The sequence below is a fragment of the Microtus pennsylvanicus genome, chromosome 1 (genome assembly GCF_037038515.1).
Source record: "Microtus pennsylvanicus isolate mMicPen1 chromosome 1, mMicPen1.hap1, whole genome shotgun sequence".
NCBI classification, from domain to species: domain Eukaryota; kingdom Metazoa; phylum Chordata; class Mammalia; order Rodentia; family Cricetidae; genus Microtus; species Microtus pennsylvanicus.
The window spans coordinates 188,287,649-188,314,928 of record NC_134579.1 but is presented as its reverse complement, the minus strand read 5'-3'; the positions used below and the strand labels follow the sequence as shown (position 1 = coordinate 188,314,928).

Here is a 27,280-nt window from a genome sequence, read left to right as displayed (position 1 = left end):
TCTTCTGCGGATACCCTGCAAAAGAAAAGAAGAAAGCGTTAACCCTAGAGAAGAGATCTGTGCTGTGCATCCATGTATCTGTGCGGGTCCATGTCGTGAACATTGGAAACTTTGTGTTGTGCAGTCTGTAGCAGCTCTGCTGCCAGACTGCAGAGGCAGCTGTGCGCCATTACAACTTGGCAAAAGCAGATAGCCAGCTAGATTTGGCTTGTGGACTGTTCTTTGCTGACCTCTGTCTTAGACACTTAAACAAAATGGAACAGTTTTGAATTTGGAAACCTTGTACAAATTGATTGTCCAGTCATCAGAAAGAAATTCAGGTAATAAAAATTGTCATTCTTTAGTGCCCTGACGGCACCGAAAGGCATTAAAGCCAGTCCTCGTGAGCATGCATGTTGATTAAATACTGAAGAGGTCAGGTTTACATAGAAAGATTTTTGTAATGTGTACAGGCCGTTGCAGTCTTCTGCCAGTTGTGAACAACTCGGGAGCCATCTGTAATTCTTGGAAACTGGACCCTGCAACTCTTCGCTTTCCTCTGAAAGGCCTTTTGCCATATGATAAGGTATGTATTAATCCAGTGTTGGCTGTCTAAGAGTCACCATCCTATATTGTCATGTGTCCAAAGCCAGATGCCTCTTAATAGTCTAGAAAAGTAACTATTTTAATGAAAGATAGCTTATGGCTTATTATATTTTATGGTGTGTGTTTTGGTTTTGTCTTTGGTTTCCATTTCTTTTGCTAGGGTCTTGCTATGTAGCCTTGGCTGGCCTGGAGCTCTGTACAGTAGTCTGGCCTCTAGCTCATGCTGAGATGGCAGCTGTGTTCTGCCACGTCTGACTTTGGGTTTTATGTCATTCTCTTACCCAGATATACTCTGTGGTTTTGGATTTGCCTTAGTGGTGCTTAGATAAACTCTCCATAAGTACAGTTCTTGTCTAAGACTCTATATTTAAAAAAATGAAAGAGTCATGATTTGAACTCAGGACCTGCACACATCACTATTGGTCTTTAGGCACTAATGCTTAGCTTGAAGAGAGCATTTGAGCACTGCATCCATTCTCTTTGGTTAGATTTCTAAGCAGAAGAATCTTTTCCTTGTGCTGATGTTTATGACAAATGCGGCTGTCTGAAGTCATGTTTCTAAGTTTAATACTGATGTAAAGAGGCTGCGTTGTTGTCATCACTGGGGGATTTTCTGTTAAGGAAGAGCAGTCCCCCTGACTGCATTAATAAGCAGTCTTGCAGATCACGCTGGCTCTAAATTCTAGTTGTCCTTAGAACTGTGTCCACAAAACCAGTTGTCATTGCTCATGTCTGTAAGCCCAGAACTATAAGGCTGAGGCAAGGGGAAACTATGAGTTCTGTCCATCTAGGTCTTCATCGTAAGTTCTAAACCAGAGTGACACCCTCTCTCAGCAAAACAAAACAAAACCAAGCAAGCAAAAAGTGACCTGTGTCTACAAACCAGCCCTTATTATAAAAATTTCTCGGTAAAACTTACTGGTTATTCTGTTTTAAAATGGCACAGGGAGTCCTGTGTGTGTGTGTGTGTGTGTTTGAGGTTTTTATCGTATTTTTGTTTTATGTATACGAGTGTTATGCATTGCATGATGTCCATGTGCCACATGAATGGATTGCTGTGGAGGTCATAAGAGGGCATCAAAGCTGGAGTTGTAGGTGGTTGTGAGCTGCATTCTAGGTGTCGAATCCCGGTCCTGGAAGAATAGCCACCCCTCTTACCAGCCAAGCCATCTCCAGCCTCACAAGGAATCCTTTAAAATGACTGCTTGAAAGGATGTGGATGTCTTTTATCACTTCCGCAGATACAGCATTTAGTGAAGAAAGGAGCAGCAAGTCAGTGTGGAGCTGGAGTGAACTGAGGGGCGGGATCCATTTAGAAGGAAAAAGGTTGTATTAAGGCAATAACGGTTCTTCAGTTTTCGTCACAATTCCACTAGTACATTTTTAAAGCATGTCTTAAAAATTCGTTCATAAATTGCCCCCATTCATTTCAGAATTCCATCTGAGATCTATAAAATAATACAGTCGAGCAACTGTTATGCAAACTGTTTGAAGTAGATTTTGTAGAGACTTTTGAGAGTGAGGGTTCTGCCAGCACAGACAGAAATGAAGACGCGTGTGCTAGAAAACTGACTCTGTATGTGTTTACAAGTACTGATTCAGAACTAGTGTATGTTAAGTGCAGGTTCTCTGAAGTGGCACAGGCGTAAACCCACTCCTTCCCTAAAACTGTGTGTGTTTAAGTGCTAAGGTTGTTCGACAGTCTTACTGGAGAAGCAGGGCCCAGCAGCTTATGTTGAGGGATGCTAGATGCTAGCTTATATTGAGGGATGCTGCCACATGATCATTTAGGAAATAGCTGTAAACTCAGAAAATGGTTCTGGTTTGGGATGTACTGTCATAGTAGTAGTTGTATAAACTGGATTTAGTTACAAGAAATTGTATGCTTAGATATGTAGAAACTGCTGGAAAATTGTCAGTTTTGCACAGAAGGGAGGCAGAAATCTTACCAATCCTTCATTGTGTCTAAGGACTATCTGTCACCAAGGACAAAGTCTATCTAAACTGACACATGAAATTGATGTTTTATTTTAAGAATAGACTCTTGAAATGGGAAACTGTAAATGTTTTGTTTTCAGGAAATAAGAAGTTCTGATGATTCTATCTAGTGTTATCTTGACTTTTAACCCTTAAAGGACCTCGCAAAAGATTTTCACCCTGGTTTTCAAATGAAAGGTGGGGACACATCACCTGTAAACACTAAATATAATTTTTTTCCCTACTAGATTTCACGTACTTGGAAGGTAACAAGTTCCTTGGGAGATTTTACTCTTAATTCCAAATAATTTGCATTCACATTTGTTAATCTTGAAGCAGTAATTTCTTTTTTATTTCCTTTAAAGGATCTGTTTGAACCACAGACTGCTTTGTTGAGATATGTATTGGAGCAGCCCTATTCCAGGGATATGGTCTGCAATATGCTAGGTTTAAATAAGCAGGTACTGTACTATGCTGGAAGCCAATCAAATCTGTAGATTTTCACTGTTCTTCTCTATTTTCTTTGCCATAGTTAACCAAACAAAACAGTTAAGAACTCTTCGATGACCTTTTCAGTATTAAACTTATTCAACAATGTTGTCTTCTATCATTTATATATTGCATTAAGAATGTTTAAATTTAAAGGGAGGTATTTTTAAAGTTGGTTTGTTTTGCATTGCTTTTTTTCTATAAGGCCAGTTTCAAGTTACCTTTTGCCAGAGAAACCTACACATGACTTAACCATATTTTTTGACCTTGTTGTTGTTTGGGTGTCTTTTTATAACCCTTGATTTCTTCAGAGTGGCCGCCTTGCTGACTTTTTCTTTTTCTTTCTTTTTTTCTTTTTTTGGTGTGTGCTTGTTTGGTTTCAGTGGTTTGACATGTGGGCGGGTTTGTGCTGACTTTGGGTTTCTTGAGGCTGGCCTCATAGTCACTGTTTTGTCTTTTCTTTTTTTCTTCCTTTATTTTTGTTCTGTCCTGTCTTGTCCTGCCCATCCTCCAATGCTCTAGACCTTGAACATTGCTCAGGTATGTTCACAACCTTACTGTTGTATTGTGACTAACGATACGCTGGCCGCTTTGTAGCCACTGATTCATTTAGACAATACGTGTATGGTCGGGGCTTGAAATTGGCGGGACCATGCTGAGACCAAGGCCACTGAAAAACCTTCTTGGGATGTGAGAGTTCTTTTTGGTGGATGGTTTTTGTTTTTATTTTTGGTGTTTTCTTTTTTGACATATATTTTTTGGTTTCTTGTTTTTTAAGAAAGAGACAACACTTGGCACTCAGTAAAGCCTGTCACTTTTTGATGGCATTCTCCCCCACTCCATTTTACTCTTTTCATTTTCAGGCTAAAGTTAGCCTGATGGGATTTTCAGAGTTGGAAAGATTGGTGGTAGACTCTTGTCTTTCCAGACTATTAAGAAAAACAAATAGCAGCAACAAAAATACTCTGATGATTTGCCTAAAAACCAAAACAATTTTAAAAAAGAAAGGAAAAAAACGTTTTCATAGAAATATGTTGCTTTTAAAAGTTGGAGTGGTGAGCTTTAAACAGGGAAGGCGTTTTTGGAAGTATGGGGATTGACTAAGAAATGCCACACTCTTAGGTGACCCCACGCCTCTTGACAAACACCCTTCTCTGTCAGTCCTTCTCGTAGAGTGGGCTCCTCAGTTGAAGCTCACCTGTGGCAGGAGAAAACCACTGGCTACATTTGACAAGCCAAACTTTTATGCAGTCCCAAGTCTGTTCCAGGACTTTGCACCTTTGAGATTTTAAGCAAAATAGTGGTTCCAATTATTTTTGTTAACAATTTTTGAGCCCAGCATATTAAAATAGACCAGATTTTTGATTTTAAAAAGACGCTCTTGTCTAGGCTCTGTTAAGTAGCGTTGCTGTTTGCAATACTATAGTGAAGGTTGTACCAGTGCTTCCATTGATAAAGCCCTATTTTTACGGACATACGGCTTGGCCATAAAACTTGCTCAGTGTTGAAACTGCATGCCAAACTCACGCCAGTAGTAGTACCTCCTTTATTATTTTCAGTTTTTTTTTCTTCTAAAAAAATTTACCAAGCTTCCTTGTTTGGAAGATCCTTTGTACATGTGAAACTGGAACTCCTTGACCATTGCAGTACCTGACAGTTACCTCCTATAATCTGTCACCGTGACATTTTAAATACAGTCATTAACTGATCCACTTTCACTTGAGCTAGAGGTAAGTATTAGCTGACTTTGCAAGAATGCTTCACACTTTGTCTTAAAAATAAGTTTGCAGTGAAAGTTAAATCATACTTGACTCATTCTTTTTTAATTTGGTGGCTAAATGTCATTTGGGCTGCAAGTACATCCGCCCTATATCTTTAGCTATCTGTGGCTTTCTCCCCTCCTTTGGGGGAAGGATGCAGCTATCCTCAAGATAGAAATTGACAAAATAATTCCAAGAAGGGTATTTGTGATCTGATCATTTTAATAAGTTTCAACCTATAAAAAGTTTATGACTAAGACATAGATCCATTAAAAATAAAGTTTATAATGGAAATGCTGACAGAACATTATTAGTTTTGGCCCCTCCGTAGAGTAAACATTGTCAAAAATTCACAATTCATGGGTAATGGTTGCCATAGGCACCTCTATAGTGAGTGGATCTACCGATGTAAGATAATATGCCGACATGCCTTGCTATATTATTTTACATATGGAGAGCAGAGTATTAAAGGAGACCATGGAGGATAAAAACGTATGAATAAAAGGATCAAATCATCTTAGTGCATCTCTTATCATTACAGAACTATGTACCCTTTGCTGTACTTTCTTTCCTTTCTCTAACAGTGCAATAATTAAAGCTTGAAGACTTTATGACCTGTCCATATTGTATTTTCCAGTAGGAATTAGGTCATGGTTAATCCTAAAATTGATCTCAGACAGGTCATAAATAACCTTGTTCCACAGCCACAGCAAGGTAGAATGTGGAAAAAAGAAAAAATGTTTGTTCTATGTTCACGTCAGAGTTTCTATCTTTTTTCTTACAACTAAAAGCATGAATCATTTACACCTCTTACGCATTTGTATGCTGTGTGTAGGCTCTGGCTACCATCTCTCTGAAATGCCTCTGGGAGCTGTTTACTAACATAGGGATCTGGTTCTGATTGGCAGCTTCCTTGGTAAAAGTAGGGGATTAATAGGCTTGAGACTTACACCTCCCGACTTGTCCTAAATAGACAGCTTTAAAATTGATGTAAATTACTATTTAGCATTAACGTGAACCCTTGTAAGTAAAATTTCTGAAGTGTATAATGCAAAAGGGAGGTGTTCCGTAAAAAGCTTCCCATACCACTCAGTAGCAAGTCTGAGTGAATGCAGAAAGCAGCTTGGTTTACCAGCCGTCCAAGTGGTGGGAAGGAAGCAGGGCATGCTGCGGATGAGGGGTAAACTAAGGTCTAGTATAGTTTGAACTATTATGTGGAGAAATAATTTTAAAATACAAAATTAGATATTCTCATTGTTAAAAGCAGGTTTAAAATATCTATGCATATAGATACACTATAAACTAAAAGTTCAACATTTATGCCAGTCTAGTAACATAAATAAAATATTAAAGTACCTTTAAAATGTTCACTTAGTCCACTTTATGAGACAATCTGAAGTATGATGAAGACTTTTTGTTTTAATATAACTATTTTATAGTAGTTGAAAACTAAAGCAAAGTAATTGTGGTGTCATACCTGTAATCCCAGTGCTCAGGAGGTTGAGGCAGGAAGATTTCCTCAAGTTTGAGTTCAGCCTGGTCTTCATAGTGAGTACCAGGTCAGCCAGAGCTATATAGCAAAATCTTGAGTTTAAAACATACACACACACATGAGAAAACAAAACAAAACATAAAACTAAACCTATTTATTTATACTTTGTTTTTTTCACATAGGATCTTGCGTAGGTACCCTAGGCTGACCTGGAACATTGCATACCACAGGCTGTCTTGTCAGCATCCACACGGCCCCGCACTTGTCAGCTCTACCAGCCTGCCTCCTGACACAAAGGTTACTTAAAAGTAGACGTATAGGTCACTCTATATATCTCAGGCCTTTCTTCTTTTGATTCTGTCAATTGGCAAATAAAACAATGTTCTTAATCCCACCTTTAAGTTTAGTTTAAAAAAAGTACCTGACTTTATCCAGAATAATCCATCCAGTACATATTCTACTCCCATGAGATACCAAGGTCTGAGGTGGCAGAGAGATTCTGATTGATTCTTAACTGAGAAATTGGGGTGAAAACAAGAGACGTGGCATGTGCTGAAAGAACATCAGCTTGAACTGTGAATTTCCCAGTTGCTTTGATTTTGTTAAAATGCTAATATTTTTGGTATTCTTTAAACCCTTAACTTTGTGGCCATCAAAACTTGCCTGAAAATTTGTAGGTAAACATCCAGTCTTTAAAAAAACAAATATCTAAACATCCAATCTTTAAAAAAAAAAAATATCTAATACAAGAAAGGGAAACTCCAAAGTGGCTCAGGTGCTAAACACCAATTTTATTTAGTCTGTTCTTTTTTCCTGAAGTAGACTGATGGAAGACCACCATGGATGGAGGAGTAGTTGACAAATTGGCTAGTCTCCAAAGTAGGAGCAAATTCTCATCACTAGTAAAAAAAAAGAAAAAATTCCTACTGGAAATCCTGGCTTTCCTTCTTTCCACAATTTTTTCTGACTCTTGTTTACTTTGGATGATCTCGCTCTAAATTCGTGTTGTCGGAGCCATTCTTAGGTTGTTGGTGGTTGGCAGAACTAGTGAATTTCAAGCCCTGTACACAGTAGTTGCATGCTGACTTGAGAACTAGTCTGTAGTGTTGTCTGTTGCACTCTGCTCTGCTTCATACTGATGACTACATCTGGAGGAGAAGTCCCGGAGTCTCAACTGGTGGTGTTACTATTGCTCTTCGTAACCTGTAACGTGGTTGACCTGTGATCATGGCCTTGTGTTTGGGGGAAATAGAATACGAACCAACCATTGATGCTTACCGTTTTGGGTAGATGTTTGTTTTATTTGCATGCATTGAGAAAGTGCAGCCATATTGGAGCTTTACAATGTGGAGCTGGCAAAGCATGCAAGGAGGGGATGCAGTGCATTGTTTGGTTTCTTTCCAGATTTGTCCCCATTTTGCATTTTTCTATAAATTCAAGAAATATCCCTTTTTCATGGCAAAAGACATCGATAATTACATCTAAAGTATAGGAAGAATCGTCTATATTTTAGTAATTGTGTTCATTAGAAAGGCTTCCAACTGCCTGCTACTACATAATACAACATTTATAAAGAAAAAAATGAAGTTGCTTTTAAAATATAGCTTAATTCTTCTGTTAAAAGTACATTTTAAATCACTTTTAAAACACAAATCTTTTTGCCTCTAGAAAGGGAAGTTGCATTTTCATTGTTAGTGTTTAAATCAGCTCTTTTTCTTGTTTTAGACATTAAAATGATCTAATTTAAAATTAAAGCTGCATTGTGTTTGGCCTTCAGAGAAGGGAAGAACAGAGGTTAGCTCAGAGATCAGTTTCTTTTTGGTTATGGAAGAGGTTTTCATTTCAGTATCAGGATTTTTGCTACACATTGAAGAACAGACATTCTGGTAACTGATTTACCCCTGTTAGTGATGGAACTGTAAGCTTGGACTTGTTACTTTAACAAAGTTACTTGTTACTTTGTTTTTTCTAAATAGTTAATCTCTGGAAATTCGTTTTTCGATTTAGATTGCAAAAATGATAGTGTCTCCCTATCATGTCCGCTTTAATCTGTTATCTTTACAAAGTAGTAAATTGCTTTGATTGCCTTTTGTCAGATAGAAATAATTCTGCATTCAAAATCAAAATTAATTAGAAGCAGGAGAAATGAAAAATAGGTTTCATGAAACTCATCCTGTATGGTAATATGACACGATGCAGCTTTAATTGACTAGATCTAACCTTAACTTCAACTCCATTCCATGCTTCTCTGCCCTCTTGTTACAATTAATGCCCATTAACTGGTGACTTCTCACCAGGAGGCTTTTGGAATACTGTATTTAATCTCTGCCCTACAGCACAAGCAGCGCTGCCCTGTGCTGGAGGACCAGTTGGTGGACCTGGTGGTGTATGCCATGGAGAGGTCTGAGACCGAGGAGAAGTTTGACGATGGGGGAACAAGCCAGCTCCTGTGGCAGCATCTCTCCAGTCAGCTCATTTTCTTTGTGCTTTTCCAGTTTGCCAGTTTTCCACATATGGTCCTTTCTCTCCATCAGAAGGTATGTACCACAGCGCACTTGGCTCAGAGCCACTTTACCTGCTGATTGGTATGGCTTAGACTGCTTTCAGTGCTGCCAGTGATACTGGCTTCAGAGGGGACAGCAGTCGGGGCCTGAGAATCAATCAATCAATCTCTCTCTCTCTCTCTCTCTCTCTCTCTCTCTCTCTCTCTCTCTCTCTCTCTCTTTCGCCTCACATGTTGCCTGACTGGTCTGGAACTCACTATGTAGACCAGATTGGCCTGAAACTCAAAGAAATCCACCTGCGTCTGACTCCCAAGTGCTGGGATAAAAGGCTTGCCTGGTTTCCTTTTGGAACTTTTATGGTTTCTTTCTAACTATAAAAACTGATTTGTCGTTCATTCTACATAGTCAAAATGCCAGGACGACATGACGCAAAATGAAAAGAGTGTAGTACCACCAAGGAGTCCTACGATAGAGGGGAATGTATATGCACGTACAAATATATATGTATGTATGTTTATGTGTGTGTACATATATATACATATGAGCAACTTTATTATAGTAGTTGTGCCTTGTGTCCTAGTTAGGTTAGGTGCCTGTTGCCATGATAAAACACCATGGCCAAAACCCACTTGGAAAGGAAAGGGTTTATTTCATCTTACAGTTTATAGTCTGCCACGAAGGAAACTGGACCTAGAAACTGTTGCTAAGGTCATGGATGTATGCAATTACAGGTTTGCTTCCCATGGTTTTTCAACCTGTTTTCTTACACAAATTTTAAGACCCTTTGCCCAGCGTGCTGCCCCTCGTAGGCTAGGACATCCCGTATCAGTCATTAGTCAGGACAGTATCCCAGAGTTCCCTATAGGCATTTTGTCCGTCCAGATAGCCCCTTCTGGTGTGCTCCCCAGACATAACCTCCGTCCACTAGCCCCTGCCTTCTAAGCACTCCACTGGTTTCAGGGCCTTTAGAGTATGTGTGCTGTCGGGGTCATAGACTAGATCTAGATTGTGGCATCAAGGTGCTCTGTTAAGAACAAGCCACAGGGCTCTACCTCCGCATCTTCAGTGGCTGTGTCTGCATTTGCACTTTAACGTTTTTTACAGTTAGCAGGGCGAGGACTGATCAAAGGCAGAGATCATCTGATGTGGGTTCTGCTCCAGTTCATTTCTGGAAGTATCCAGAAAAATGCACTTGCTGATTTTCTTCCTGTCATGAAGCTCTTTGATCTACTGTATCCAGAAAAGGAAGTAAGTTTTACTGATTACTCACCAGAGTTATTAAACTTAACCAGTTTATGTGCATTTAGCAGAATAAGGATTGGATCGCTGTAAGCATTTGTGAAATTTTATTTTTTTATATATTATCTCAACTTGTTACAATTTGGGGATTTGTTTAATTTTTTAAAATTAAATGACTTTTGTTCAATAGTTCTGTGATAGGGAAAGCTTGGCTAAGCATCTTTTTTTTTTTTTGATAAGTAGAAACATACCAACTCGATCATTTTTTCAAAAATGTTACACTTGTAAGGTTTCATTGTAATGATAAATAGTCAAAGAGCTATTGGGGCCAAACTAAGATAGGAACTTTGAAGAGTTACTCTGTGAAGGATTTGTATACATGTGACTATTTGGTTCTCATTCATCTGGAAACTAATTACTATTTTCCAGTGTATTCCAGTTCCTGATATTAACAAGCCCCAGTCAACGCATGCCTTTGCAATGACGTGTATTTGGATTCATCTTAATAGAAAAGCTCAAAATGACAATTCCAAGCTCCAGATCCCAATTCCACATTCCCTGAAGCTTCACCATGAGTAAGTTGTTTCTTACTTGGAGCTTTATTTCGTTAGTAGTGGCTTGCAGACCAGATTGATTGCAGTGTTCATTAACAATGGCTTGTAGACCATCATTGACTTTACTATTCCTGTGGTGTTGATATCGCCCCATACCACCCAGAAGGCGGAAATTGGCTAAGGCAGCATCAGAAAACAACCTGATTGAGTCTGATTATGTTACTAGGTATTTTTCTGATCTTCAAGACTGACTTTTGTTTTTACACTTTAAAATAGTAACTTAACGTTTCTTTTATCAACATGAAAATATTTCATGATTTCCCAAGGGCTCGTGATTTGAACATGATCTGATTTAGGCATCTTTCTCCCTGGGATGGGCAAGGTGAGTGGCCCGATATGGCTGCCGTGTTCCCTCATGTGTGTTCCAAAGCCATGATGACTCAGAGGAAATGCCCTGCTTGGGTAGAATTGAGCTTCAGTCAAGGGATGTTAGGGATGGCTGAACTTTCTCCCTTCCAGAACTGCCAGATCTCTGCATAGGAGCCTGTACCATGCTCAGATCCATGGTCCATCTGGCTTCTATTTTATAAAATGCCAATAGTAAATAAAGGTACTTGTTATATTTCAGCAGATAAGAAAATAGAATAGAAATATTTTTCATTAATTTGTGAGTTATTTCTTTATTCTCTGAAACTTAGCCTAATATAGTTCATTATGCACAATGTCTTGACAAATTAATTGTTAAATTAGGATGAAGTTTAATCTGCAATATTAATCCAGTCTTTAATATGCAAAATCACTCTGTATCACACCAGAAACTGTAGTATCTGTAAGAATAAAGGCAATATTAGTAACTGCATATGATTGAAATTTAACATGCAAGTTAGCTTCATGGATGTTATTTGTGTTTTTTTTATTCAATAAATGTGATATTTTAGGTTCCTTCAGCAGAGTCTGAGAAATAAAAGTTTACAGATGAATGACTATAAGATTGCCCTGTTGTGTAATGCGTATTCCACAAATTCCGAGTGTTTTACACTACCCATGGGAGCACTAGTAGAAACTATCTATGGAAATGGAATTATGAGAGTACCTCTCCCGGGAACAAGCTGCTTGGCTTCCGCATCTATAACCCCCTTACCAATGAATCTACTGGACTCTCTGACAGTTCATGCCAAGATGAGGTGTGTCCATTTTATTTATTTGGTTCCATATCTGGGAATTGATAAAAATCTGGTTGGTATTAACTTTTTTATATATATACTTATAAGTGTATATGCGTACATATATGTGAATGGCCAATGCATTTAAGAAATCATTTCTTCACAAAAATGAATGCTGTTAACTACAGAAATTATAGACTATATGGAGGAGCATGAAGTAGATGACCCTATCCTTCTCCTAATAGATGAGCATGGAAAACTTTTTTCCAATCTTTTTTTCAATAAATACATTTGTAAATTTATTATATGTGTTGTTCTCAAAAATGTGCTTTTATCTTGTTTTTTTTTTTCCTATAATAAACACTTTTTCACGTGATTCTTCCCCAAAACACTTGGATTACTATATCCAAATTTCTTAGGAGGCTGTAAGCAGCCACTCTATGTTGCTGGACATTGAGGTTTTGGTAGTATCTTCATATCAAGGAAAAGTTGATGGAGATCGCTTTCATAACAGTCATTGTACCATCTGTAGGTACATTTGCTTTCGGTTTTTCTTACTTTTTTTTTTTTTAATATAACAGTTTTCTGAAAGGAGACTTGCTGAGTCCTGGAATTTAAAATGTTAGGCTTTTACCTTACTGAGTTCTTATACACAGGGACACTTTGAGAGCTGTGTTTGTTTCCTAGAAACAAAGTTCTGTTGGCACTAGAACGCAAGTGCCCAGAGCTGCCAGTCTGGGACTGTAGTGAAGCCTGGCACAGCATGGTGAGAAGCAGGTTTTAGTGCATGTAGACGCAGGAGTGTGTGGAGGCAAGCAAGACAGCTGTGGGGTTTCATTAGAGCTGACAGTTTAGCTAGCATGGGTACTAGAACACTGCCTAATGTTTCAAAATGTCTTCTTTCTTTCTTTCTTTCTTTCTTTCTTTCTTTCTTTTTTTTTGAGAAGGACTAAGCAATCCAGAAATTTCTGTTCTCTCCATTTTTAAGTATTGGTGCAAACCTAAGACAACACTATATATAGTCCAAAGAAACATGTCTGCATGTGGGCTCTACAAAAGCCATGCTTTTTTCTCTCAAATGATAAACATTTTAGACCATGTTACTTTACTTGCATATGTGACAAATTTGAGCAAAGCCCTGTCCAAACCAAGCACTTGGATCTTAGCAATAATTTATTAAGTCATTTTGTGATTAAGGTTTTCTTATTCCTCACGACATCTAGTTACCTATTTGAGAGGAGAAACCAGCTAGCAGCACTCAAGCGTGCTCTTATGTTTTGTTCAGGGAGGCTGCTCTTCACTGAGCAGAAGGGTCCCTGTGTGTATTGGAACTGCTGCACCCCCGGCCCTGCAGCATCCTAGAAGCCACCGTTCATTTCCACCATTACATTACTACCATGGAGTTGAGGCCGTCGTTACCGAGTGTTGTACAGCTTAAACATATCCAGTGAGCCGAGTCCATTGGAACCATTTCACTTCAGATTTATAAGTTGATAAGTTTACTTTTAAGTTGCTGCTTAGTAGAATATCTCCTGTGTTTATATAGACATGATTTTTCATTTTGCTCTTTTTTTCTCCTAAGCCTTATACACAGCATTGCAACTAGAGTGATAAAACTTGCTCATGCAAAATCCAGTGTCGCATTAGCTCCAGCTCTGGTGGAAACTTACAGTCGTTTACTGGTCTACATGGAAATAGAGTCATTGGGCATCAAAGGATTTATCAGTAAGACAAACTTCACTGCTGTTTCTAATGATTATTCATTAATCAATTAATAAACATTCGTTAATTCAAGGAGTACTCTTCCAAGTGCTGAGGATACAGCAGTGAGCAGCTCATTGACATGAGGCCAGCTTGCTGAGGCAGGGGACAGGGAGTAAAGCAAGCAAACGGGAGAGGCTCTGTGGCGGATGATGAGGGCCAGCCGGCCAGCTCCTGTATATCTGTCGGGATGGAAGCTTGTTTGGAAGTAGCATGGCAGGAAAATGGTGATGTGCTAGGTGCTTAGATGCCCTGAGAGGACAGGGGCCTCTGCCATGTAAATGAATTGCAGAGGCCGCGAAGGCCGCGGTGCTGAGTGAGTGAGATGAGTGCCGAGTCTGGCAGTAGGGACGGAGGACAGTGTTAGTATGAGCGGTTGTGAATGACAGGTGCTTCCTAACTGCACATTTTTGCAGTAGGGACGGAGGACAGTGTTAGTATGAGCGGTTGTGAATGACAGGTGCTTCCTAACTGCACATTTTTGCAGTAGGGACGGAGGACAGTGTTAGTATGAGCGGTTGTGAATGACAGGTGCTTCCTAACTGCACATTTTTGCAGTAGGGACGGAGGACAGTGTTAGTATAAGCAGTTGTGAATGACAGGTGCTTCCTAACTGCACATTTTTGTGGTTCGTCCCCAGAAGTTTGGATTCTAATCGTACTAACTCTTTCCTCAGAAGTGAATCCAATTTTTTTGGATGGAAGAAAGAATTAACAAGGAAAGATGTTACCTTTTTTGTTTTGGTCTAGTTTTTGGCCTTTTTGAGACAGTGTCTCGTACATAGTACAGCTGAGGCTAGCCTCTCACTTTTTATGTAGGTGAGCCTGGCTCTGGCTCTTGATTCTAGCCTCTACCTCCCAAGTGTGGGAATTGCAGGTGAGTGCCACCATGCCTGACCTTTCTTTTTTTAATTAAAAATTAAATCGGGCTTAGTAGTTGTGATGCACACACCTTTAATTCTAGCCCTTGGTAGGCAGAAGCAGGCTAATTTCTGGGTTCAAGGTCAGCCTGGTCTACATAGTGAGTTCTAGAACAGCCAGAGGTACACAGAGAAACTGTCTCAAAAAGAAAAAACAGTGACTGTTTTTGTTGTGATAGTTGCAGTGGTCTACACCTGTAATCTCAGGTGAGGAGGGTGAGCAGGAAAATTACATGAGTGTAAGAGTTCATTGCTAGCCTGGGTCGTGGAGCTCCCTTGGGTTTAATTGCCAGCACTATAAAAAGAGAAAGGAATGAATCTCACACTCAAAAGGTTGGAAATCTTAACTCTATAAAAATATTGTAAAAGATAACTGAGAAGTGAGGCAAGTTAGAAATTTGATAGACTTTAATGTTTTTGTTTGGTTAGTTGGTTTTGTTTTTGTGTGTGTGTGGTTGCTTTCATTTTATTTTTCCATATTAACTTGAGGCTGACTTGTCAAACTCTGGAAAGGAAAGATAAAGTTAATGTGTGATGTGGGATTCCCCTCTGTATGCTATGAATATATTTAGTTACCATTGGTTAATAAAGAAGCTGCTTTGGCCTATGGCAGGGCAAGCGGGAAAACTAAACTAAATGCAGGGACAAAGGCAGCAGAGTCAGGCAGAAGCCATGTGGCTGCCCAAGGAGCAAGAGATAGCAAACCACAAGCCGTGTGTTAAAATATAAAATAATAGAAATAGGTTCATTTAAGATGTGAAGTTAGTTAATAAGAAGCCTGAGCTAATAAGTCAAAGAGTATGTCATTAATATTAAGCCTCAGGATGGTTATTTCATAAGTGGCTGCAGGAGCTAGTGAGCGGGACCCGGTGGGTGGAGAGAAATCAATCTAGGGGAACCAGTGAAATGGAGAATTTTATAGCTACTGATTTGTATTTAGGCTCTGAATTTTTTACCCCTTCAAGTAGAACTATGTATTACTTGTGTATATATGTTTTTGTAATCATATTTTTGCATATAGCCTGAGTGTGACATTCTTTAGATATATTCAGGTATGTCCCTTTTAGTAACTGGTGCCTGGAATTCTTGTTCTTCTAGGTCAGCTCTTACCTACTGTCTTCAAGTCCCACGCCTGGGGCATTCTGCACACACTTCTGGAGATGTTCAGCTACCGCATGCACCACATCCAGCCACATTACAGAGTTCAGCTCCTGAGCCATCTTCACACGCTGGCTGCGGTTGCCCAAACCAACCAGAACCAGCTCCATCTGTGGTGAGTACTGCAGACCGCCCTTCTGTGGAGTTAGTACTGCTGAGCTTTGAAGTGGGGGACTTAATCCTTCACCTTTTTTTCTTATCTGCCATAAAATTAAAATTCTATTTCTAAGATACTATAGTTCTAGCACAGTAGTGGAATCTGAGTTTTTAATAGAAATTGGATTTAAATAATCTTCAAGTCACAGTTAAAGTGTCATTTTAATTTTGATTTAAATGAAAATGTATTTCAGGTGGAAATCTGTAATTTGATGGAGGTGACACAGAGTCTTATGTAGTGTAAGCTTACCTTGAATTCATTTTGTAGCCAAGGCAAAGTTTAAATTCCTGATCCTCCTGCCTCTGCCTCCTAAATGCTGACCTTGCTTGTGTGTCCTAGTAAAAAATGTAGTTACTGACATGCTGTTTGTCTAAGAGGGTTTTCATCTAGCCTATAAGCTCTCTTTCATCAAATGTGTAAAGAGGTCAGCTGCGTCTCATTGTAAAATTAGCACCAAAAAGGGTGATTTTTTTTTCCTATCAAAGAAAGGAAATGTCTGATCTCTGTTCTTAGAGTTTAATAATGCTGCGGTTGGACCTAACTGCATCAATCTGAGCTGTGCATTTTAATAATGCTGCAGTTGGCCCTAACTGCATCAGTCTGAGCTGTGCATTCATCCCGCTTCCAGTGTCGAGAGCACGGCGCTGAGGCTCATCACGGCACTAGGAAGCTCGGAGGTCCAGCCACAGTTCACGCGATTCCTCAGTGATCCCAAAACGGTGCTGTCGGCAGAATCTGAAGAACTGAACCGAGCCCTGATCCTGACCTTAGCCAGAGCAACCCACGTCACAGGTAGAGACCGCGTGAGCCCCATTAACAGAAGAAACACTGCTCCTCTCAGACCACAGTGGGAGAGTGTACTCAGGAGGCGCCAGTGATCTTCATAAGGCCAGTTACTAATGGGAGCTCATGGCACCATCATTCTGACTAAGGGTTTTTGTTTGATAACTGCTTTAAAAACATTTGAAATTCCCAAAGATTCTCTTTTTATGGATTTCTGTCTATATATAGATAAAGTATATTAGTAATTAAAATGGGAAAAATTTTAAAGTAATAATTCATTTAAAAATAATGTAATGTGATATTAGCACAAATAACATTTATGAGAGAAAGTATTTTATACAACAAAACTTTAATGAAAAGAGGTGCTTTTGTTTTCTTTTTCATTGCCATTCAGTACCTGGTGTAAAGGAGCATAGGTGTCTTCTCCAGTTTGCTTCTTGTAGTATTTGTCTGCTGCAGTATGGTAATGCTGCATTGGTTAAATGAAGACAGTATGGCTTCTCACTGACATGAGATTAGGGAGAAAAGGGATTTCTTAGCTGACTTTTCAGATAATCGTGTGTACTCTTTGTTTAGAATTGGGAACTTATCTAAAGATGAAGCACAGTGTGAAACCCCAACCCTGTCAGTGGGCTTTGTGTACTTCACTGCACCATGATCCTCCAACCTCTTTCTCACATTGAATACACTTTTAATGTACGTGTGCAGTGAACCTTTATGAGTTGGTCTTTTGGAAACTATTCCCTGAGTTAAATAGTTCTAGCAAATGTCAGCACATCTCATTATAGTTTCATAAAATTGTATTTGTTGGTATCATATAAATTTTATAAGAAAATCTTAACATCTTTGAAAACAGTCAGACTTGTGTTGGAGATGAGTTTTTCCAGTTTATAATTTTCACCTGAAACAGCAGCTTTATCATTCCTGAAAGATCATCACTTGTTTCTCTTAAAGCAATAGGCTGACTGATAATTTTCAAGGACGTATCTGCTAAATGTTTATCTCTCCATAATTATGAGCATTTGAGAAGCTCTTTTACCTAAAGTCGAAATTCCATTGAAGAAGGCACTATTGTACCCCAGGAGTCAGTCCTGTGAGCGCTTTCCCTTCAGACTCCCTGCACTTTGGAATGCTTGTTCTTTGTGATAAAAACATTCAGAATCCTTTCTGATAACTTTAATATTTGTAACTTATAGTGCATTAAGAAGTCATTCTTAACCGAGACCGGCACCTTTGTCCTTGTTGAAATCAGGAGTCTACAAACACAGTCTGGTGCCTTTGAGTTGTTCGGTGAGCCAGGCATCTCACCACCACACCTCTTAGAAAATGCTAAGGATACCTCAGTATTGTTATTTCAGTAGCTCCAAATACCTCCAGTCCTTGACAGGACAACAGGGCCAGGTATAGTAGCATAGGCCTGTCTCAACAAAGGAAGGATGGAAGGAAGGACAGATACTGGCAACTGCTGATCAGCAGACCACTTTGAGAGCTATTTTTTAAAAAAAAGAGACACAAAATTCATCATTTTCAGCTACCCTTTTCTAAATTGTTATATTGTGAAGTAAACATCTCTAATTTAGAGATTTATACTTGTTGCAAGCTGCATTTAGTTGTTTTCAGTCACCAAGAAAGACCTTATTAAAAGTACAGAAGCACCAGATGTCTGTTGGAGAAAAGGCAGGGGCCACTTGTTGGTTTTCGGCCACCTGGCTGGCTAGCTTAGACCCGAAATAATCACACACAAACTATTATTTAAATCTCTGTTTGTCCCATTAGCTCTAGCTTCTTACTGGCTAACTCTTACATATTAATTTAACCTATCTCCATTAATCTATGTATCGTCACATGGTAGTGGCTTACTGGTAAAGTTTCAGCATGTCTGACTCTGGCCACGGCTCCATGGCTTCTCTCTGACTCTGCCTTCTTCCTCCCAGCATTCTGTTTAGTTTTCTCCACCAAGCTCTGTTCCCCTAGAGCTCTGCTATAGGCCCAAAGCAGTTTCTTTATTCATTAACCAATAAAAAAGCAACACATAAACAGAAGGACCTCCCATACCAGATGTCTCTTGTTGTCTCTTCATTATATGCTGTGCTCATATTTTTTAATAAAACAATCTAAGTCACTCCTAGTCATTTTCAGAGTAAGAAACTTTAGGTCCTGAGTTAAATACAGGTAAATAATAATGACTGTGCTGCACTGAAAGCCCCTCAGTATACACAGTTGCTTTTTCTTTCTTTGGCAGTTTGTATTTGTGGTCATAGAGATCTGACTCACATCTGTTTGTTTAGATTTTTTTACAGGATCAGATTCAATCCAGGGAACTTGGTGTAAAGATATCCTTCAGACCATCATGAATTTTACTCCTCATAACTGGGCTTCACACACTCTCAGCTGTTTCCCGGCCCCTCTGCAGGTAATTTGGTTCTGAATTATATAGTAAATACACACTGACTCTTTCTTCAGTCACAGTGGCTTCTTCTAGGGAGTTTAGTCTTTGTAACAGCTAAAGATATTTGACTTTTATTTCCTTTTTGAAAGTAATTGCTTTTTCTTCCAAAATCTCTTGAGTTGTTTCTAATCCTACTGAAGACTAAATGTGTTTCTGAAAATGTAACTATTATGGTTTCATTTTTAAAAATGAACAGTTTTAGAATGTCACAAGAGTTAACATATGACCTGAAAAATTCTTTCCTATCACTAAAATAGAGAAAAATATACTTTAATGAAACTTCATAAAGTGTATAGATAGATAGTAAAATTGACTCTGTTGGGTTCTTTTTTTTAACCATACAACAAAATTATAGCTGTAGCTTCATAATAAAAGAGAAAGGCAAACCTCATGTACCTTGTGCGTCTCAGAGAAAGTTTATGGCATAGTGGACCGTGGATTTTCCATGACTTCTAGTGAAGCTATGTGGTGGTTCTCACATATCAGATCGCTCTGCAAAGCTTCCTACGCCGCAGATTTCTGGGTCCCAGCCTTAGAGCTTCTGGCTGAGTAGATCAGGCAAGGGACTGCTGATCTGGAGACCATAATCAGAACCACTGGGCGATTGTAATTGGTCTTCCCTATAGAGACACTGAAATGGACAGCCCGAGAAAGAGACACATTCCTTTTTCTTCCCTCTCACCCTTCTCTTAAAGATTAGCAAAATATGATTGAAGAGACTTTGAATTCAAGCTTGCTTGGAATTTCTGTTTAGAAAGTACAGAAAAAGAAATTTGAGTTGCCAGTAGGCTAGCCTGCACATTTCCTGGTGTAGACATCCAGGCCGTCATTACTGACTTACTCAGGTATAATTCAGTTTATAATGCCAGGACCAAATGCAGAGCAAGCTTCTCACCTCCAAATAGCCACTGTTCCTTTTACTATATCCAGTGACATAAACTTCTGCTCTTCCTTTTAGGCATTCTTCAAGCAAAATAATGTACCCCAGGAAAGTCGTTTTAATCTGAAAAAAAATGTGGAAGAAGAATATAGGAAGTGGAAGTCAATGACTGATGAAAATGAAATTATTACCCAGTTCTCTGTGCAGGGCTTTCCTCCTCTGTTCCTCTGCCTGCTCTGGAAGATGCTGCTGGAAACAGATCACATAAGCCAGATTGGCTATCGGTAAGCTGCAAGCCTAGGCTGCATTTAAACAGCGTTCTCCATGTAAGGAGAGTTTAATCCTCATTCTTTGTCTTGTAGAGTGTTAGAGAGAATTGGGGCCAGGGCCCTGGTAGCCCACGTGAGAACGTTTGCAGATTTCTTGGTGTATGAGTTCTCTACATCAGCAGGAGGTCAGCAGCTCAATAAGTGCATTGAAATTCTTAATGACATGGTGTGGAAGTATAACATTGTTACATTGGACAGATTAATTCTCTGCCTGGTAAGAATACATGAGTTTCTAAGCCTTCTTATCATTCTTTGATCAAACTGTGTGAGTCGAAGACTTCGTGCTGATTTCCTCTATTTGGCATCAAATATTTGGATTAATGCTACATTCAAGCTTCCTTAAAGAAAAAGAAACTACTGAATTTTTTTCACTCAGTATATATTCAGTATTTAGTATTATATTCACAAAGGTACAGAAGTGAATAAAATAGATTTTTCTAGCCTTGTGGTGCCTTGAAATATAGATGGTTGATTCTCAGAGGCTCCTTCTGGGGTCAGGAAATAGTAAAGAGCTATTGTATTTCTTTGTAGCATGCCAGCTAATGTAACTTCAGTAGCCAGAATTCTGACTGTTTCCCCTTTATACCCAGCACCCTCCAAATGCTCCTTTTACTTCTGTCTGTTAGTGTATTTCAAGCAAAGTTTTTCTTTTCTTTTAAGGTTTATTTTTATTTTTTATGTGTATGAGTGTTTTGCCTGCCTTTGTGCTTGGGAACCACATGTATGCAATGCCCATAGAGGCCAGCAGAGGGTATCAGATCCTCGGAGCTTGAGTTACAGAAAGTTCTAAGAGCCATGTATGTGCTGGGAATTGAACCCACATCCTCTAGAAGAGCAGCCAGTGAGTGCTCCAGAACTCTGAGCCATCTCTTTAACCCTTCGAGCAAAATTTTAAGAAAAGACTGAATTAGACTGGAAAATTATACACTTTTAAAAAATATAGTAGTGGCTGGGCACATTAGCACATGCCTATAATACCAACAGATGCAGGGGGATTGTTACAAGTTCATGGCCAGGCTGGTCCACAGTGAGATCGCAAGGCCAGCCAGGGCATGGTGGTAATATATGCAGTGGCTTAGTTCACTAGCTTTGACTTCTTCCTATGGATCATAAATCATAGGTAGTTGTTGTGTAGTAGGGGGACTAAGGTGTGGCAGAGGGAAAATACTGTCTGAAAACAATGGCATCACATTGCCCTCAATGACACATTGTCAAGGGAAGATTTACTTTCAGGTGCATATTCCTAGCCAAAGGCAGAGTGAACCACAAACAGACAGAAAGGGTCAGGTCATCTTTAGGATTACTGAAGACTTGAATTGGGATGTCTTAAAATTTAGCCAACTAGATGGCAGGACCATACCTTTGGATAGATAGGACAATTTTACTTCATTTTTCTCTTTATTTCCAAAGGCCATGCGTAGTCATGAAGGAAATGAAGCCCAGGTTTGTTATTTCATAATTCAGTTGCTGCTGCTCAAACCAAATGACTTCCGAAATCGAGTAAGTGATTTTGTGAAGGAAAACTCCCCCGAGCACTGGCTCCAGAATGACTGGCACACCAAGCACATGAGCTACCACAAGGTACTGGCTCCAGCACTGTGGCTCCGCAAAGCAGCTGGGGAGGGTTGGCAGAGTTCTTGGAGTTCCTTCTTTCTTTATGGTCAGTATGGAAACAAATTAGTTGTAAAGTTACATTAATGAATAGGAACAAATTATAACTGAGCTTTTAACAGGTAAGGTTCCGTATGAAATGAAGAAAGCTATAGTAAAATTAATATAATGTCTTGGGGAAGCTGGGCTATCACTGATTTGAGGAGCATGTTCTTAGCACATGCAGTTCCCAGCATCCCCCCCCCAAAATCAAAGATTGCTGTATTTTTTTTAAAAAATTAATAATTATAGCGAGATGGTAGAAACACACACCGTTAATCCCTTGGGAGTCAGAGGCAGGAGGATCTCTGAGTTCGAGACCAGCCTGGTCTACAGAGCAAGATCCAGGTCAGGCTCCAAAGCTACACAGAGAAATTCTGTCTTGAAAAAGAAAATAAAAAAGATAAATATTTTTAGTTTTTCTGTGTCTCTTTAAGCAATCTTTTCCAAGATACTATAAATGTCTGTTTCCTCACCCACAGAAATACCCAGAGAAGCTGTATTTCGAAGGCCTGGCAGAACAGGTTGACCCTCCTGTACCAATCCAGTCCCCCTATCTGCCCATCTACTTTGGAAATGTGTGCCTCCGGTTCCTTCCGGTATTTGATATAGTAATCCACAGATTTTTAGAGTTGCTTCCAGTGTCCAAATCACTGGAGACCCTCCTGGATCACCTCGGGGGCTTATATAAGTTCCATGGTGAGTTCATTCATGTGTTAATTTCATCTATACCTTTATGAGCAGATAGGCTGGGCACTGCCTCCTGGTAACAGTGGGTCTGCGGGTTCTGAAGTGCTGCGCGATGATGTCATAAGATGTCGTGGATGCACAGCAGAAGAGTGCGAGCTCGGAGCAGGGTGGCTTACTGTAAACGAAATGTGTCTCGTAGGCTTTTGAGTGACAGTTTGAACTTTTGATGTGAATGATTTGTATGAGCAGGAGAGATGAAAAGAATACATGAATCATAAGGGATTTTTTTGGAGGGGGGACCCTAGTGATAGAACAAAAGGGCATATTTGGAGAAAAATTGCTTCATTGAACTGAATTAAGAATGTTTATTTTGGAATTTCAAAATAAGGTGGAAAAAGAAAATATACCTGGCTGTGTGATCACATTAAATGCCATTTTGAGTTTAATAACCTGAAGATGGTGGTCAAGTAGAAGTCACTGAGTAAGATGGGAGCATGGGAACCAGTGTTTTCGAAAGCTGAGGTCAGGTGTGATGCCCAGCGTGTCTCAGAAGGAGGATACGCTTTCAAAGCCACCTCAAGGTGCTGGTGTATATTAGCCTTTCAGAAAGCCATGGGCTGTGAATGACAGCAGAAGAGCCGGGAACACAATTGACGTGGCTGGCGCTTGCTGAGGAGACGTTGCTCTGGCCTTAAGACTGGCAACTGGAGCATGATGTGGTCCGTGACACAAATGGAAAAGCTGACCACTGTAGAAAGAAGGTGCCCAGCGGCAGCTGTTATTCCTAGATCTCCATGTCCTCCCTGAAAGCACGCATGTATAACTGCAGAATAACTGTCGGGTTCAAAGAAATTTAATGGTATTCACTTTTAAAAAACAGCTCTCTTTGGATATGGAAATCCTGTGGCTCCGTAGCTGGCTCTAGTCTCTGAGCAGCAGTTGCAATTGCTTAGGCAGCCTTCCTTAGAAGCTGTTCTGGTTTCTTGCTCTTTGTCTTTTTTGTTTTGTTACAAATACAGTGTAGTACTCTGTACCAGGGTCTTTCTCCCAGTTCCTACATTAAAGTTGACTCCTAAAAATGTCAGTACCTATAGGCCTGCCTCTTGCTGTGATCATTTCCCAGTCCCTTGATTCTGACCGTTTTCACAGTTGCTAACCTTTTGCAAGTGGGAGCACAACCACAGCTGACATTTGCTTTCTGTTATTTTTGTACAATAAATTTACAGAGGTGAAATTGTTCACTCAGAATAATGACCATCCTTAAATACTGTGTATATTATTAGGAATCTTCTGACTGACTTGGAATTAAAGTTCTCATTGTATGCATTTGTCCAGCATGTGAAGTAATGTCACAATCTTCTCAGTTGTTTTTCTGTAGTCTTAAAAGCACACAGTTTACTTTTTACACTTGTCAATAATCTGATAAGCATGGTGACCTGTTTTCTTCTTGGCAGACCGACCAGTGACTTATCTGTATAATACTTTGCACTATTATGAAATGTGCCTGAGAAACCGTGACCATCTCAAGCGAAAACTTGTCCATGCAATCATTGGCTCCCTCAAAGATAACCGGCCACAGGGCTGGTGTCTCAGTGATACTTACCTGAAGCATGCTATGAATGCACGGGAGGACAATCCTTGGGTTCCAGAGGACTCCTACTATTGCAAGCTGATTGGCCGACTGGTAGACAATATCCTTTCTTCTGTTGTGTTTTTTCAGGCTCTTTAGAAATCACAGTGTTTTAGCTGTGAGAACTGTAATGTTTTTATGTATCTCAAAACCTCATTTTAGTTTTTTTTTCTTCTTTGAAATAGAGCCTCTGTGTTGTTTAGGCCAACCTCAAACTCCTTGCCTCAAGCAGTCTTCCTGCCTCAGCTCCTCCAGGAACTAAGACTTCAATGCACACAACTGCACTTCTTTAGTTCTTCTGGTCGGTGTATGTGTGTTTGTTTGTTTTGAGACAGAGTCTAACTATGTAGTCACCACTGGCCTGGAACTTGCTGCGTGGGCTAGGCTGGCCTTGGACTCAGAAATCTGCCTCCCACATGCTGGAATTAAAAGTGGCCTGGGTGATTATGTTATCTCTGTAAAACATTTTGAAGTCTTAAATTGCATCATCTTACTAGATAGGTGGTAATTTTCTCTGTTGCTACTCAAACTTAAGAACAGACTTTACAGACAGTTGTTTTGAAGTAAGAAGTCCTACTTCTATATTAGTATTCTATGTCTTACAGTGTAGGTGTGTAGCTAGAGTTTTTCTGTATCAACAGTCACTCCCAGATAGCCACACAAACTTATTAATCATAAATGCTCGGTTGATAGCGTAGACTTGTCTCCAGCAGCCATTACAACTTAAATTAACCCATTTCTATAATTCTGTGTGCCACCTTGAAGCTCCTTTACCTCGTCTATAAACTCCCCGTGTAGCTTCTTCCGCATCTGGTTTACAACTCTGGAGACTCTGCCCCCAAAATCCTGCCTAGCTATTGGCATGTTAGCTTTCTATTAACCAATGGGAATAATACATATTCATATTTTACAAAAAGATTATTCCACAGCACAGGTGTCTGTGTGCTCCTGGAGAGCATTAGTCTGGTTGCTTTAAAAGAATCCTTTAGAACCAGGTGCAGTGGCACATACCCCTAATCCTGGCACTTGAGAGGCAGAGGCAGGAAGATTTCTAAAAGTTCAAGACTAGCCTGGGCTACGTAGCAAGACCCTACTTTAATTAATGAATTAAGTACAATTATATCCTTGAGTACTTTCAAAGCATAGTGCTATATAATAGAAAGTATTATGAACTAAAGAGCTGGTGTGTTGATGTTTTTATGTCTTCAGTTTGATATCTTGTGTCCAGTTATCAGCAAGTCTACATAACATGTCTGTGTGCCTTATCAGTGTTGTTTTCTTAAACAGGGGAATATATTTCCTAAGGTAAAAGAATTATGCATTTAAAAGTAATTTTCATGTGAAAATAACCTATAGCTGTAAAGTAAATAGGCTTTAGAAGCCTGGGGACCCCCTGATCCTGTCTCTTGCTGGTGTGGTGTCTATGTTAGGGGTCACCTGTATGAGGAACCCCCTGTATTTCGTGGGTACTGCTCAGTGTGCTCCGGTCCTGTCATACTTACCTGTTTACTTTGTGTTGTTTACCCCTGTATGTGTTAATTGCAGTTAAGTCACTTCTTGACAGCTCATAATCAGATAATTGATAATCAAATGAGATGCTTGCATTTAAAACATGAGATCCGTAAACATTATATAAATGTGTCATTAATCTCAGAATAGTCAAATTGTTTTTGCCTTAATCACTGCACCCATGGCTGGCAAGTCTCCTGGACCCTTCCCCAACTGTGACTGGAGATTCAATGAGTTCCCCAATCCAGCTGCCCATGCTCTGCACGTCACTTGTGTGGAGCTCATGGCCTTGGCCGTTCCAGGCAGAGATGTTGGGAATGCCCTTCTCAATGTCGTCCTGAAAAGGTCTGTGTCCTTTTTCATGTAGTAAGAGTCTGTTTATTTCTGAAACTGTTACTGCCAAACAAACCTGTGCCCCAAATTGAGCACATCTTTTGGTTCCCAGTCTCATCTCTGTGGTGTAGATGTAAGAGAATGAATACTGCTCAGATTCAGAAGAGCAGGTTGGTTCGCATTGATGCCTCTTATCACCTCCTTGATAATCCATTTAGGGCTGATGTTAACTTGTGCCTAAGGTCTCTACAGATCACCAGGAGCAGGGGTGTAGGTGTTAGAGCAAGTGCTAGCAAGTGCTAGACAGTGGATTCAGTCTCCAGCTACATCCCCAGCCCCCACCCCAACCCCCCAAAAAAGGTCTTGAAAAGTTAGAAAAAATAGGGAATAATGATTGGGAGAAAGTAGAAATAAGTTCAGATAGTCTTTCAACCCCACAACTAGTGTTAAAGGACACGCACACACAAAAAGGACTTATTTTGTATGTATTAAATTTTTTTTCAGTGAAATGTCCATTGTTGTTTGGAGTTGATCAGTTGTGAATCTTCTTAATCATTTGTTTTCATCAATCATATAAATGTTTTAATACTTTTACATTTTTTTCTGTCTGCTTGCAGTCAGCCCTTGGTGCCAAGAGAGAACATCACAGCATGGATGAACGCAATTGGTTTGATCATCACTGCCCTCCCAGTGAGTTCCTAGCTGCGGTTTGTAACCAGTGATGCAGTGTAACTCCCTCTTCTCTGTTGCCCCGGACAAACAGATATGTACAGAGTGAGCCTGCACTGAGATGTCATGCGAGTTAATAAAGTTTAATTCTCCATTCTTTCATACCATCAGTGAGCTGGATTTGTAACCAGCTGGTAGAGAGCCTGCCTCACATGCATGAAGCCCTGGGTCTGAGAACCAGCAGCACATAAACTTGGTGTGGTGGCACACACCCATAATCCTAGCACCTGGGAGGTGGAGGCAGGGAGATTGAAGTTTGCAAGTTGTCCTTAGCTACAGCATCATTTTTGAGGCTAGCCTGGGCTACCTGAGACCCTGTCTCAGTACATGAACACAGTTACAATCACTATTGCTATTCTTCTGTCGTTCTACTTCAGTTCTATATGTATCTACTAGACTTAGCGATCTCTGCCAGTACCAACTCACCTACCCAGCCTTCATTTCTAGCTCAGACTCTGATCTACTCTTTGCCAAATATTGTGTTATGCATCCAGTCATTCCTCCTGCACTCTTTGCTCACTGAGAAATGTTTTAAGTCTA

At 39.8% G+C, this 27,280-nt stretch overlaps 1 protein-coding gene across 2 annotated transcripts in view; it reads left to right on the top strand.

Moving 5' to 3' along the window:
• Positions 1-27,280, top strand: part of Med23 (mediator complex subunit 23) — a 42,259-nt gene that overhangs the window by 8,670 nt on the left and 6,309 nt on the right. The window contains exons 9-26 of one of the 2 annotated variants that reach the window (XM_075947490.1): positions 453-565; positions 2,928-3,023; positions 3,574-3,591; positions 8,640-8,840; positions 9,912-10,055; positions 10,476-10,621; positions 11,539-11,784; positions 13,346-13,488; positions 15,542-15,716; positions 16,387-16,550; positions 18,830-18,954; positions 19,949-20,154; positions 20,233-20,413; positions 21,610-21,780; positions 22,332-22,548; positions 23,994-24,230; positions 25,858-26,023; positions 26,629-26,701. In XM_075947490.1, coding sequence (XP_075803605.1) covers positions 453-565; positions 2,928-3,023; positions 3,574-3,591; positions 8,640-8,840; positions 9,912-10,055; positions 10,476-10,621; positions 11,539-11,784; positions 13,346-13,488; positions 15,542-15,716; positions 16,387-16,550; positions 18,830-18,954; positions 19,949-20,154; positions 20,233-20,413; positions 21,610-21,780; positions 22,332-22,548; positions 23,994-24,230; positions 25,858-26,023; positions 26,629-26,701 — 2,822 coding nt within the window. The remainder of the gene's footprint in view (positions 1-452; positions 566-2,927; positions 3,024-3,573; positions 3,592-8,639; positions 8,841-9,911; positions 10,056-10,475; positions 10,622-11,538; positions 11,785-13,345; positions 13,489-15,541; positions 15,717-16,386; positions 16,551-18,829; positions 18,955-19,948; positions 20,155-20,232; positions 20,414-21,609; positions 21,781-22,331; positions 22,549-23,993; positions 24,231-25,857; positions 26,024-26,628; positions 26,702-27,280) is intronic. The other variant, XM_075947500.1, reaches the window with a different exon arrangement.